Raw genomic sequence first — 13,923 nt, 5'->3', positions numbered from 1 at the left:
CATGTTAGTAAGCATATACTTTCACATCTTTACTGCTGACTGCTGGTAGTATTCTTTATTACTCTTATTAGTTAGCTTGTTGTTGTTAATTAGATATTTGTTAGTATTTGTCTCTGTACCGTTCATGTCAGCAGACAGGTTCAAGATCTGTCCCCATGGTGAAGCTTCAGTTGTGTTTAGTTATAGAAAAGGTCCACATGGAACTTTTGTAGAGATAGGAGATGTTTGCCAAACAATGTTCCTATCTTTTATTTTTTAATTTTTTTTTTATTTTTAGTAGGCTCTCAAGGCTAGAAAAACCTCTGTGTGGTTGTTCCTCGCTAAATCATCTTTCAGATACTAAAAGGAAGCGCTTTGACATCTGAGTCAGCCTTTAAAATAGATATGTTTGTTCTTTTTGCTTTTAAATGGGAAGTCCTCTGGAATATCTTGAATAATTCAAGGAAATGTTAGAATGGAGAGGACATACAAGTAGTAGGAAAAAGTGGTCAGTCTGAGGTACGTAGGTGTATTTGTGCAACTTTCCATAAGAAATTTCTATGTTACTTCAAATAAAGCAGTTTTATACTGGAAAGGTGGATGGAACAGATTGGGAGTAACACTTGCAAAAATAACACGGCTTTTTCTTACTTTCTCTCAGAGAAGCAATAAATGTTGTGATGCCTTCTTTATCTCATGACTTCAGAAAATTCAGGGGTATTATGAAATATATGACAAAATCAGGATATGACAATGGAAGAGGTGAAGGAGAAATGCTCCAGATCCCAGATATCATGCATCCTTTCAGCACTAGAGTGATAAACAGGAGATTGTTGGAGCCTGCACTAGACACAAGCCAAGAACTGTTATGAACTTTCTTTTAAGTGATATGAATATGTTCTCCTGATATGGTGGTTCTATGTAGCAGATCAGAAAAGGAAAAGCAGTCTTGCGATGCAATTTTCAGAGAAAAAAAAAACTGCAGAAATTCAATTATATTTAGGTATATCATTCATTTTCCATTCTCTAGATGCACTTGTTCATGTTCTAGCCCCTTTTGTGAACGTGGCAGTTTGCAGTGATTCACAGTCTCAATGTAATGGACAGCTACTACAGGGTCAGCAAGAAAAGTTGCTTCCAGTAGCCTGACAATGACAGCTGGTAACGACAAGATCCATCTTGTAATCTTTGGGAATTTAATGAAAACAAAAGCAATGATCCTTTTCCTGAAAGATAACTATCTTCATCATGGTTCTTGGTTTCTCCTTTCTTCGTTGTTTTGGTCTGAGCTGTTGTTCTGTGGTGTAGATACCCGTATCAAGAGCATGAAAAAATCTCTCAAAAGTTACTTCCCTTTGTCTTGACCGTTATCTCCTTTTGTGAAGGCTGAATTTAGGTTACTATGGAGAAAGCGGGTCTGGAAGTTGCAAATAAATGGTGTATTCTATCAAATTCCTGTCCATTTCATCATCCATTTTATGAATGCTTCCAATAAAGAGGGATTTAAAGAGATGCCCACAGAATATGAGAGCAGGGAGCACTTACCCTCTTTTTTTTGATAAAGTAAGAAATAATGTCCCATTCGAGAACTTTGCTGTTTTCTGCATTCTGCGTTAATCTATCATTTCAAGTCTCAGCTGGTAATTTTATCCTGTATGATTCCCTAGGTGAACCTTGGTGAAGGTTGGCTTCCCTAGGTGAAGATTGGCTTGTGATTTTAAACTCAGGATTTTTCTTTTTGCATGTATTCAGCCTGCCTGCAGAAAATACCTTACATCACAGGTAGGGGCATCTCATTACCAGCACAGTCTTTTTTGCTCCATCTTTCTAAAACAGCATTTATAAGTAAATGTTTGAAGGTCCTGAAAGTGCCCATGAGACAGCGTCTATACTTAGACTGAAACATGAAAATAATAAGAGTAATGTTAGCATTTAGGTTCAGTAGATCCTTACCAGTTTTTGGTATGTGAGAAAATATGTTTTCGATTCTGATAAGATTCTTGTCAGAACTATTGGCATTATTTCAGACCTCCTGTATGCTCTAGTCAGACGTAGACAGTATTTAGATGTTGAATGTTGCTTAGGTATGGTGTTGACAATCCTACTACACACGGTCTTCGGATGTGCAAGGCGTGTGTTCTCTTGGACTTAGTCTGATGCATCTTCTCTGATATATGAGTAATTTCCAATGGCTTCTGAAGAAATGCTTTGCCCAAACATTCTTCATGGACACTGGCAGCAGAGGGAAAGGAAGGAACCTGACTCTGCTTTTCATGCTGGGTTCTTTCCATCTTCTGTTTTCAGATTTTGTTTGCAAATAACTGATATCTGTTGAGGTTACACAACAGTAACAGATTTCTCAAAAGCCTGTTTCTGTACACAAGGAATTGACTACAGTAAGGATTAAGAACAAGAAATGTGACATTTAAATCTTAAGAAGCCTCCAATTTGGACTCTTTCCCTAAATCCTTCTAGCCACCCAGGACTAAAAATGGGTTTCTTCTTATATACTTTAATACTGGAGGCCTTTATGAAACTGAAGGGTAATGATGCAATGAAGGTTATGATAGTCCTATTTTGGATGCTTCTGGCATTATTTGTTATCAACTGAACCTAGTACACCCCCCCCTTCCAGTCCTCTATGACTGTTCTAACTGGAATAAGCTCTTGTAGAACTGGGCAAATCCTATACCAGTATTTGTCCAATGTATGCAGCATCACTTTACTTGACAGTGAAATATAACTGTTTCCTGAATTTCAGAGCATTGTGTTCAGAAGCTAAGACATTCTTAACTGGATTGATTTGTCTATTTAATTGAAAGATATTTATTTTATTTCTAGAGAAATGCATGTTTCAACATGAAGTAGTCTGGCTTTGTTATCTGCTCTGTAAAAGATCTTCCTGTTAAGATTGTATGCGTGTAACCCTGTGTAGGTTTGTGCTGTAACGAGTTGTCTGATTATGGTTTAGGTAGCCCTTACGTCAGCTGAAGTGTTAGGAGAATTCTCATGGGCATCTTCTCCCTGTAGAAGGCATTATAAACCAAAGACTCTTGCAGGTCTCATCTCAGATTTCTCTTTGTCATGATTTTGGAGTGCTGTATCAACCAATTTTCTGTTTCTTCTTTGCTGAAGAGAAGTAAAACTTGGAACAGTTGGGTGTAATTAATCTCATACATCTCCTAGACATCTAGTCTCCATCCATTGTAAGTGACTGAAGAAACGTAATTTATCATACTATTTTGTTTGAAAATACATTTTATCTAAATATGTATCTTCAGATGGATGCATCTGGATCATTCTGGTTTGTCTGTTCTTTTTTACTGACTATTGAAGGAGTCTAGACAGATAGCATAATGTTAGTTACATGAGATGAATGTAACAGTGTTATGTTATTTTAATAGGGCAGTTCATTCAGGACAATGCCTAGACTGTGATCTTTCCTGAGAAGAGTTAATATATAGAAATATTCTCTCTCGATTTGTTGAAATTGATCTCTTGCCATAAAAAAACATTCTGTGCTTGATAATTTGTGGTAGCTTTGATAGTAGTAAAATATTGGTTCACTGCATTCGAATTCAGGAAACAGTGTCTGCATAAATTCTCTTATTTACATTTATAGTGCTTGAGCTATACAGCTGTAAAGACACTGTAAAGACTAAAGTCTTTTGAATGTTCCCATTCCTAATTGAACTCTTCATCAAGCGCTCAAGAGTTGTTCCTCAGAATAACTGGACGTTTGCTAGTTAGTAACCAAGAATGGAATCCTTTTGGAAGGAGACAATAGGTAGTTAATGTTTTCCACATGGATTGCAAAGCTCCGACTATTTCCCTGCTATTGAGTCCTCCATATCTTGCTTGTCTGTCAATGAAGGAATGAAGGATGGTACTGCGTTTTGCACTCTTATCCACTTTCAAGAACAGGATGGTATGAATTATGGGGAGCCAGGGCTCTGTCATTTCCAGCTTTTAGCAGAATAACTGGGTTTTAGGTACGTAGCATTCACACACAGGACTGTGTCTTCGCAAGCAGTTTGAACCAGTTGAAGTGTAGACTAAATAAAAGTACTCAATTCTGCACCATTCCCTCTGTCAACACTTGTGTGAAAGAGGCAGCACCTGTAATGACATCATGTTGGTCAATATAATGTGATACACACACACACCAACCAAAAAACTAAAAAAAACTATTCAGTTTGATCAATTCCTTTTCTCTTTCCTTTTGTAGCTTTGTAGACATAGTCCAAGCCAGAGTGGGGGAAGGTCAGTGCTTTTGTGGTTAGTGGACGGCATTCATTTAGATAAGGCTTAATTGATAGCTGCTTTAAGCCAAATAGGGGAATCCATGTGGATGAGATGTCTGAAGCTGTTATTGAGACTGAATGAACTTTTTTCTGCCTTTATGAAAAATAGCTTTAGTTTACTTCAGTATATGGAATTGAAACATGGTTTTTACCATCTGTCTGCAACATCATAAAGTGCCCGTTGGCTATGTAAATAAAATTTGCAAATGAGGAAGAAACCTTTGTATGGTGTGTCAGGTATATTTTCAGTGCTGCCCTGTTTCTATTAAAAGCAAAGGCAAAAGTTTATTGGTTCCCATATGATTTCTGAAATCCTGTAATATTTTAGGTGTTGATTCCTCAAATCATGTGCATAAACCAGCTTGTGTCTATGATAGTTCTGCTGACATTACATAGACACATTTCTGTCGGTGATATTTTACCAATAATCTACAGGTCTTACAATACATTTAAATACATTTACTCCACTAATTTAATTAACCATGTCTAATTAAATTTAATTAACGTGTCTAAGTGTTTCGAAATAATATGAAATTATAACTAGTTGGATATTTAATAACTGCATTTTTAACATCTAGGAAAACTATTGCTGGATAATTATTTAGAGAATAGCACTGGAAAACATCAGATAAATTCTGACCGTGGTGTGTGTAGTGCGAGACATTTTGATGTAAAATCACAGTTTAAAACCAGGCGTCTACTTTGGGTTTGTTACCAAAACCCATGGGTAGAAAGGCAGAGATGGATGCCTGAGGCATCTACTGCATAACTGCCTGTTATTCTCTGATAATTCATTTGTGTGTCAACATGAAATGTGATTTGTCAGATGAATTTAATATTCTAACCATCTGATTTTTTTCCTCTTTAGGTTGCAGCAATCTATAAAGATTCAAGTATTGGAAATCTTATAAATATAGTTATTGTAAAGTTAATTGTAATTCACAATGAACAGGTAGGAAAAATATTTCTTAAATTTCAAAACGTGTGAATTTGCCTTATAATTCCGAACTTCAAAATCTTTTACATCTATTTTTTTTTATTTAACCATATATTTACATTACCATCGATATCTACATTACTCTAGAAGAGAAGAAACAGCAACTTTCTTAGAGGGCTTTTGCTGAGAGTTTTCAGCACTAACAGAATATTTTTAATTGTAAGAAGTGTGCATTTTTCTGGTGTATGTTTTAATATTTATTTATCATCATTATCTTGCCACCCTATTTTTCTGTACCTAATACGTGATGCATTGATTAATAAGATGGGTTCTCATGACTGATTATTTTTAGCTAAATTAAGATCCTGATTCTGCAAACAAATTTGTGCCAGTGGAATCTTTCTGACTTCCTTCCATAGTTGTGAAGATTAAGGCCACAAATAACAAAATATCGAGTGCAAGTGCATGAACATTACAACTGTTTTTTTGTTTCTTCGATATTCCCTAGGAAGGACCAACGATCACTTTCAATGCAGCTACCACTCTTCGTAATTTTTGTATATGGCAGCAAGCACAAAATATTTTGGATGATGCTCACCCTTCTCATCATGACACTGCTGTTCTTATCACTAGGTATGGTATTGAAAGAGACAATTAGCTGGCTAGGTGAGACAAATGCTTCAACTTTTTTCTTACCTCATCATATTTAAATGTTCACTGATAAAGTTTGTAGTTAATTGGAGTGAATAAAGAATATCTTACTCTTCCCTCACCCCAGGTGATCACTAGAAATTTAGACCTGAAATTTTTAGAAGGAATTAACGCCTTTAACCATTGTACATGTATGTGACAGGGTCATGGTGGTGTACGTACAGAAATTAGCCAATGCTAATTAAGTGATGATCGGTGCCTTATAAGCTAGGCATAATTAGAACTATCAAAAACTCACAAATGGAAAATGTTAAATACTGTGTATTTTTCCTGTACACTGATCTCAGTGGAAGCTCTGATGCTCATTTATTGAGATATATTCTGTCCTGTTCCTTTTAATTTTTTCTCCATGTTCAAATTGGACGCATTATTTTGCTTAAAACAATGTTTGATTTTTGCCTTGAATTTTACATTAATTTTGCAGCTGCTCTACTTTTTGAGGTAATGTCATGTATGCTGGAATCTGCACATTTTCAGCAGCATTTTACAGTCACATGTTAAAGAAACAGCTTATCAAGTTTAACAGCATAGAGAAACAGCTTAACAGTTTATCAATTTGTAGTTTTTACAAGCTAGATAGAAAGTAATTCTGTGGGCTTTGGTGAATGTAAATCACTTCTTTCACAAGAATGCAAATTCTTAGAATGGACTGCAAAATTAAAAATTTAGAATTGAGATTTGCTATTGCTGTAACTAATGTAGCATCAGTGAAATACTTTTAATGGAAGTATTTTTCATTTGCTTGTAATTTTTCTTTTAAGGGAAGATATCTGCAGAGCTAGAGAGAAGTGTGATACTCTAGGTGAGTTATGCTTTTTCTATCAGTATGATTTTACAGCAAAATCTGTAGGAGGATTTTACTGTAGGATTTATGAAAAAAATAAAAAAATAGATATAAAATTTAACTGGCAGATGAAATCGTTTCAGAGCTGTTCCACACATACTGTCATCTTGGGTGGTAGTTGGTTTTGTGTAAATCTGGTTGCATAGCTTATGCGTGGCTTTTTCAATTCATGTGCTGTAGTGTTCGCTTTATAGAGTCATTCCTTCATGTTAAAACTCCTTCTATTAAGCTTTTGTAAAAGAATTCAATTTTCCAGGTTTGGCAGAGCTAGGTACAATGTGTGACCCACTACGCAGCTGCTCTATAAGTGAAGAAAATGGATTAAGTGCTGCTTTTACTATAGCACATGAGCTTGGGCATGTGTAAGTACCTATTTCCCAGCAGGTAATTTTATTAAATTTCTTTTGAATATGACCAATTTCCAGGGATGTGTTGTACTTTTCCAAGGGTGAGTAGAATGTCTATGTACTTTTGGAATAGTCAGTGGTTTTGGCTCTTGCAGGGAGTCAGCTCTGCCTGCCACCTAGAGATATAGAAACATGAGATTTATAACCTGGCCATTGGCTAACTGGTATGATGGGAGGAACTGGATTTATCTGCCATCTTTTGTCCTTTTATTGTATCAGCTGGTTGGGACACTGGAACAAGTATCTTAGATGTTCAACGTAGCCCTGTTAACTACTTGCATTCTAGCCATGGTAGGAGTTTAAGAAAAGACTTGTGATATAACACAGATATATTCTTCCTTCTGTTTGATCCTTTCAGAAAACAATAGAGTAACAAAGAGAAATACTTTACACAGAAAAATAAGAGGAGATGACAGCATTTTATTTTATGAAGCATACCTCATCAGTGATGGCAGAAAGATGCTATACTCTAGCTCCATGAGGCATGCCACAGTGTAGGTAACAATGGCATTACAGAGCTCAGTAGCTAGCTTGTTGGTTTTCATTCTCCTGGAAGTTCATTTAGATACATGCCATTTATCATGTTACTTAAACTGAGTTATAAAATACGGTAAAATATTTGTTGCATAAAATGATGTTGATGGGCTCTGTAGTTATCGTATACTAAAAATTATAAGCTGAATATTGGGGCAGTCTTGAATATTCAGTTCAGTAGATGGGTTGTTAATTTAAAATGCCATACTTCCAAAACACTGGGATTTTTGCTGGTGAGTGAAAGAATTACACAGCTGTAAAATTCTTATGTATTCAGTGTGATTGCCATAATGTCAGATAGTCATAAAATGTGAGTTCCATTGCAGTTCTAAGGTATATTCAGACTTACATCTGGGGCTTTTGCTGTTACAACAGAAGTATTTCCATTAACTATAGCTGAATTTTTTTCGGAGTTTGTTTGTTTTGCTTCTTAGATTTAATGTGCCACATGATGACAGCTTTAAATGTAAAGAAGCTGGAATTAAGCATCAATACCATGTTATGGCTCCAACTTTGAATTACCATACAAGTCCATGGACCTGGTCAAAATGCAGTCAAAAATATATCACTGAATTTCTTGAGTAAGTATCAGTATAATGCATACTTTTTTTTTCAATTTCGTGTCATTCAGAAAAGGGTTAAAATTATTGTTTAAATGCCACTTTAATATTGTTTTTGGTTTTAACCACTGACTTGGAGGGCCTAAATCCCCCAGAAATTACAGATATGTAACCCTTTGGAGGATGAGTAGTTCCATGACTTCAGTAAAGTGATAATCAAAATGTAAAACTAAGACTATTTAAAAATATCGGGGCATTGGTTATAGAAGAGCTCTTCAGTATGATCTTAATAGGTCAGAACAGTAATTAATTCATGTGTTGTTCCTGTTTTCACAACAGCACTGGTTATGGTGAATGCCTCCTAGATAAACCGAGTGGAAGAATTTATGGTCTTTCTTCTCAGCTGCCTGGATTAATGTATGATGTCAATAAACAGTGTGAGCTTATGTTTGGCCTTGGGTCGCAAGTGTGTCCCTATCTGGTGAGTGAACAATGCACAGACTCCTGCTTTATAGGTACTAAAAATTACTGAGATGTAGGCCTAAAAATGAAATCTCAGCCAGTCCATTGTTGTAAGAATTTTATCTTGAAGTACGTCAAAGTTTAGATTCTATTCTTAAAAGGGGAAAGAGTTCAGTGGAAAGCCTTGCTGCTCTGTTTAATAGAAATACATAGGATTAAAATCAGGATGAATTAATTTTGATTTGTACATCTGTGAGTGTAAATATAATTCCTTTAAAAGATCCAAGTTGAGTAAATTAAAACTTACTGCATGAAAAAAAGAATGATTTCAACATTTTTAATAAATGTTTTCACATTTTAGCCACCATATTGCATTAGCAAATTTCTTATCTGCTTTGACTGGTTTTACGAATTTATAACTTTAATATATTAATTCTTATACTTTTCCCACATGTTTGATCCAAATTGCAGATTTCTTTTACTTTGTCAAATATTCCTCTGCCTTTTGGAGTGTACATTTCATATAACTAATCAAATATTCTTTAAAGCAAAATTTGTGTCTGGAAAGAAAATAACGTACATAAAAGTGGGTAAATATAGAAATATTTCAAAACACAGTGTGGCCCATGTGGGAATGCAAGATATAATAATAAATATAGCATTATGACCTCATTCATTACTGTCAAGATGTCAAGATGATTTTGGAGCAAGTTGTCAAATACCTATACTTGTATTACACAGCTTGTTGGAACTGTTTAGAGGAGAGAATTTAAGATCATGTTCAAAATGTATTAAGTGAAACTATTGGTGTGGTAAACTACTGTATAAAAGGAGTCAGTCTTTATGGGAATATTATAGAAAAGTGAAGAGGAATTCAAAGACCTGAAGATGGGTTACTGAAGGCTGCTTTGAGACGTTTTTAATCCATAAAGTTTATTTGTCCATCAAGAATCTCTTTAATAACTTGAAAAGAAGGTTTTTTTCTTAAGTTTCTAGTCAGCGTGTTTTCAGAATAGTTCCAGTTAGTGTCTTTATCTGAGTATTATGCTCCAACTCTATTGCATAATATTAACCATAATCTCCTACATGCCTTCTTATTAAATTATCTATTGAATTATAAAATCTAAAGTAATTTATCATTTCTAATAAGATCTATTTCAACCATTCCATGTTTCTGCCCAGTGTTAGGCAAAATCTTTTTTTTTTTTTTTTTTTTTTTTGGAGGGGTGAGGGAGGAGTTATCTGTGCAAAATAATAGCAAATAATAGCAAAAATTAAACCCATATGGTATGAGAAAAACAATGCAAATATCTCAATAGATGTCTAAAGTAGTGTACAAGTACAACAAAGGTAATCTTTTTTTCTGTTTAGAAACAATGCAAACGTTTATGGTGCACGAGCACAGAGGGAGTTCACAAGGGATGTCGGACTCAGCACATGCCTTTGGCTGATGGAACAGTTTGCGGTGTGGGAATGGTAAGCCTTCATTTGTTTCTCAGAGCTTGTATGTGGCAAGGTCATTGATGTAGATAAGAAAGACCAGTGTTTTCTGTGTGACAGTACTACTCCTGCAGTGTAATGATTGCTTAAGAAGTACCTACCTGACTTAACCTGAAGAGTTTCTTTTAGTCTTATATCGTTATGACATAGATAATGTAGGTTGTCTGTTCAAAATAAGAGTAATAGTTTACAGGTGTCATATTGGTAAGAAGTAGGCAGAAGACCTCAGGTGGAAGTTGCCATCTTCTCTTCTGTTTGAAAACTTCAGATAATTCAAAAAACTTGTTTGTAGTAGTGCAACAAAGATGAATTTCCTGCAAAGCAAGCACCTCCAAAGCGTATTCCCTAGTTTCTCTTATTGAGGCTGTTTTACTGACCTAGAACTAATTAAGTGTGAGTGAATAAAGTACAGGAGTACAGTTCATCAGAAAAAAATCTTTCAATCAGACTCCTGGCTTCAGAAAATATTTGTGTATTCTATCTGTTTCAGACAAAATGTGAAAGTATCTATCAGTAGCTCTTCATCTATTCCAGCAAGTACCTTAACCACATGTAACTCACACTCATTGTCTCTCTTGCCTACTGTAATATAATTCAACATGGATTTGTACAGGGCTGAGAAACAGAACTTTCACTTACACCCTACCTATATGAGGTATGGATTACATTTTTTTTTAATGTGAAACGGAAAAAGTGGAAACTGGACTTCTTGAACCTTGAAATGTTGCTTTATTTCATTAACTGTTTAGAGAATGAGAAGGCAGCTCAGTTTCCTCATCTGGCAGATTTTTTTTTTTTTTTTGACTGGAGATTTTGATCTGCATCCTCTGAGTACATAACCTACAGCACTTAAAATACCTCGCGCAAAGCACTTAAAATATCTTGATGGACACAGAAGTATGAATGGATGTTAGTTGAAGTCAGTGTTAATATTGAAGATGTGAGGATTTTAGCGTTGGATTTGCATGTAGCTAGAGACGTGAGAAGAAGCAAAACACTTGAGTTCTTTGCTAATCTAATCTTTGGCTTCTCCGTGTCTCAGTTCACCACTAGCCAACAGAAATATTTTCTCACCCATCAGCTGACTGCAAAAATAAGTATTTCAGAGATTTTGACACGCTCAAATATGACAGTGATAAGATTATCTTATGTTTGGCAGGTTTGTTATGCTAAGGTGCTTTAAGTAGTAGTGTGCTTGGCCAGCTTCAAGGGCTGTGGGAAAACTTATATTTTTATCTTTTAATAGTTTAATAGCTTCAAAAAAGTCTGGTTTGATTTCCATATGGAATATGCTTACTACTTTATATATAATAATATTATTATGTTATTACTAAATTTCCCCCAATAACTTTTTACCTTCGAAGATTGCCTTTTTTCTTTTATTTTTGTATTTCACAATACATAAGTAATGAGGAGTTTCAAAATACTGCCTTAAAGAATAACAGTTTAATGGGTAAACAGTGTCTTACAAATGGCTTCTTTTCCTCTTGCAAAATTAGGAAAAGATATTTGAAGGTTGCGAAGGAAGCTTTACTTGATTATATCTACCTGGTGATACAACATTAACAGATATTTCAGTCAGTCATTGATCAGAAAGGAAGTTCATAATTTGTATAAACTTTATATGTAACCTTAATTCAATTGACTCAAATTTGCCAACAGCAGAGCAATTCTTTTATACAAGAATTCAAAGGCCTACCTTATGCAATTATTGCAGTGAAACCAAACAGTTTTCTCTAGGAAGTGAAAAGCTAATTACAGTTGTTACATCTGAAAAGATGCAAGAAAGAGCAGCCATTAATCTGACAAATAGTCATGCCTTCTTGTGTAAGGCACAGCTCCTTTTCTTTTGATTTTAGTGGGAATAAGCCATGATGATGAGTTAATGTAACTAGTATATGCTAGCACAGTAAATATATTTGTGCTTGCAACTCTTTTGTTGTGATGAATTCAAAAAATTGTATTTGAGGCATTTGCAGTTTTAGTGGTGCTGAACTCTGTTCTCTGTTGGCAGTAAAAAGGCCCAGAGGGAACGGTGTGGAGCTGTGTCAGAGGAGGGTCGGGTTGAGAGTTAAGGAAAGATTCTTCGCCAAAGAGTGGTCGGGCCTAGAACAGGCTGCCCAGAGCAGTGGGGGAGGCACTGAGCTGCTGGAGTTCAAGGAGCATCTGGACAGCTCTTTCAGACATGGGCTTTGATTTTGGGTGGTCCTGTGTGAAGCCAGGAGTTGGACTCAGTGATCCTGATGGGTCCCTTCCACTAAAGTTATTCCACAATTCCATGGTTTTCAACCTACCTCCTCTTAGGAGGATAGCCAGTAGATATTTGATTCTGACCCAAAGTTTTTGATGTCCTAGATACAGTGGAACTGATTTAGCAGCCACCTCTTTCATGAAGATCTCTTCATCTAAGGAAGTCTTCTGACCCACTGTTCCTGTTCATAATAGTAGTTTGCTATTTGTGTAACAGTTAAAGAACAAATTTCAGAGTGATTTGGAAAAACCTTTTTACTAACAAGAAGGAATCTGCACAATACAAGCTTTGGTGCTCTTGGAAAAAACGTGCCCAGTATTTATGAGTGAGAGAAAGTTTATTACCTTTATTCAGTGCCGATATAGATGGTATGTGGGGTTTGTGTCTTTATAAATGCCCATAATAGCTGTAGAATGAATTTAGATTTTTGTCCTGAGCCCTTGGTAACATAAGGAGAAGGACACTTAAATATGTGAATTCAGACCAAGAAGAGATTATTTTGATCAGCAAGCAAAGTGCCAGCTTCTAATTCTGAGGTATATTTGCTGTTCTGTTGTTGGTGGTTTCTATTTCCTTTAAAATCATTGTATTGTTTGACTTCCTCATGAGTGCAATAAATGTGGGTTATGTATCCTAAAGAATGATTCATTGTGTATGTGTATATGGAAAATAAGTATGAAAAATTCAGATGGACTTTAATAAAGGTGATTAGATTTTAGCTGTCTAGCTGTCTGGGAAGCAGTGGAAGATCTTTTGAGCTGTAAAAACAGAGTAAAATTTTTTTAAGGGTCAAATTTTTCCTATAAACGGGGATTTTAATGAAATATTTTTCTGATTAGATGTGATTTCAGAAAAACTGAGGGTTTTCTGTGGAAGTATTACTAGGGGGAAATAAAGTATTTAGATTTTTCACAAGGAAATAAATGTTGGAAATGTGAAAATGTTGGAAAAAAATGATTAAAATTGTGTGTTATTAGAATATGTTTTAAAATAGTTGATATCATCTGAGTAATAGATGCAGACTTCTCTGAGAACCAGTACTACAAAGACTTGAGATGCTGTAGGTACAACTTCAGGTACTTGCAATTCAATTTTTTCTGCATTACATGTTCATTTTACTAACCACTCTGTTTTCATTGTTATTCTATGGTCTAGTCCTCACTTCTTGACGTGGTCTGGTTTGCCTGATTCCATACTTGACCTTTTCTCAGAAAGCAGACACAACAAGGCTGTAAGATGTACATGTATTGTAGGAAGAAGCACATCAGACATAAATCTAAAGTGCAGCAGCAGGTTTCCATAGATTCGTTTGCAGCAGATGACACAGAGAGATTTACATTAAAACATTTATTTCAAGGTGATAAATGGGAACACTCCAAAAAGATAAATACAGCCAGAAACAGTAGTTTAGAGATTTTTGAACTTTTACATTCA

The 13,923-nt window shown here is 35.3% G+C and overlaps 1 protein-coding gene across 4 annotated transcripts in view; it reads left to right on the top strand.

Moving 5' to 3' along the window:
- ADAMTS20 (ADAM metallopeptidase with thrombospondin type 1 motif 20) overlaps nucleotides 1–13,923 on the top strand; it is an 84,089-nt gene that overhangs the window by 21,273 nt on the left and 48,893 nt on the right. For all 4 annotated transcript variants that reach the window (XM_042872378.1, XM_042872377.1, XM_042872376.1 and 1 more), the window contains exons 5-11: nucleotides 5,152–5,235; nucleotides 5,729–5,853; nucleotides 6,693–6,733; nucleotides 7,032–7,137; nucleotides 8,151–8,297; nucleotides 8,616–8,757; nucleotides 10,110–10,214. In XM_042872378.1, the coding sequence (XP_042728312.1) occupies nucleotides 5,152–5,235; nucleotides 5,729–5,853; nucleotides 6,693–6,733; nucleotides 7,032–7,137; nucleotides 8,151–8,297; nucleotides 8,616–8,757; nucleotides 10,110–10,214 (750 nt within the window). The remainder of the gene's footprint in view (nucleotides 1–5,151; nucleotides 5,236–5,728; nucleotides 5,854–6,692; nucleotides 6,734–7,031; nucleotides 7,138–8,150; nucleotides 8,298–8,615; nucleotides 8,758–10,109; nucleotides 10,215–13,923) is intronic.

The sequence above is a fragment of the Lagopus leucura genome, unplaced genomic scaffold, assembly GCF_019238085.1.
Source record: "Lagopus leucura isolate 7727_CA_CO unplaced genomic scaffold, USGS_WTPT01 Super-Scaffold_100008, whole genome shotgun sequence".
NCBI lineage: Eukaryota > Metazoa > Chordata > Aves > Galliformes > Phasianidae > Lagopus > Lagopus leucura.
The sequence above is the reverse complement of the archived record's forward strand: the minus strand, read 5'-3'. Positions and strand labels throughout refer to the sequence as shown.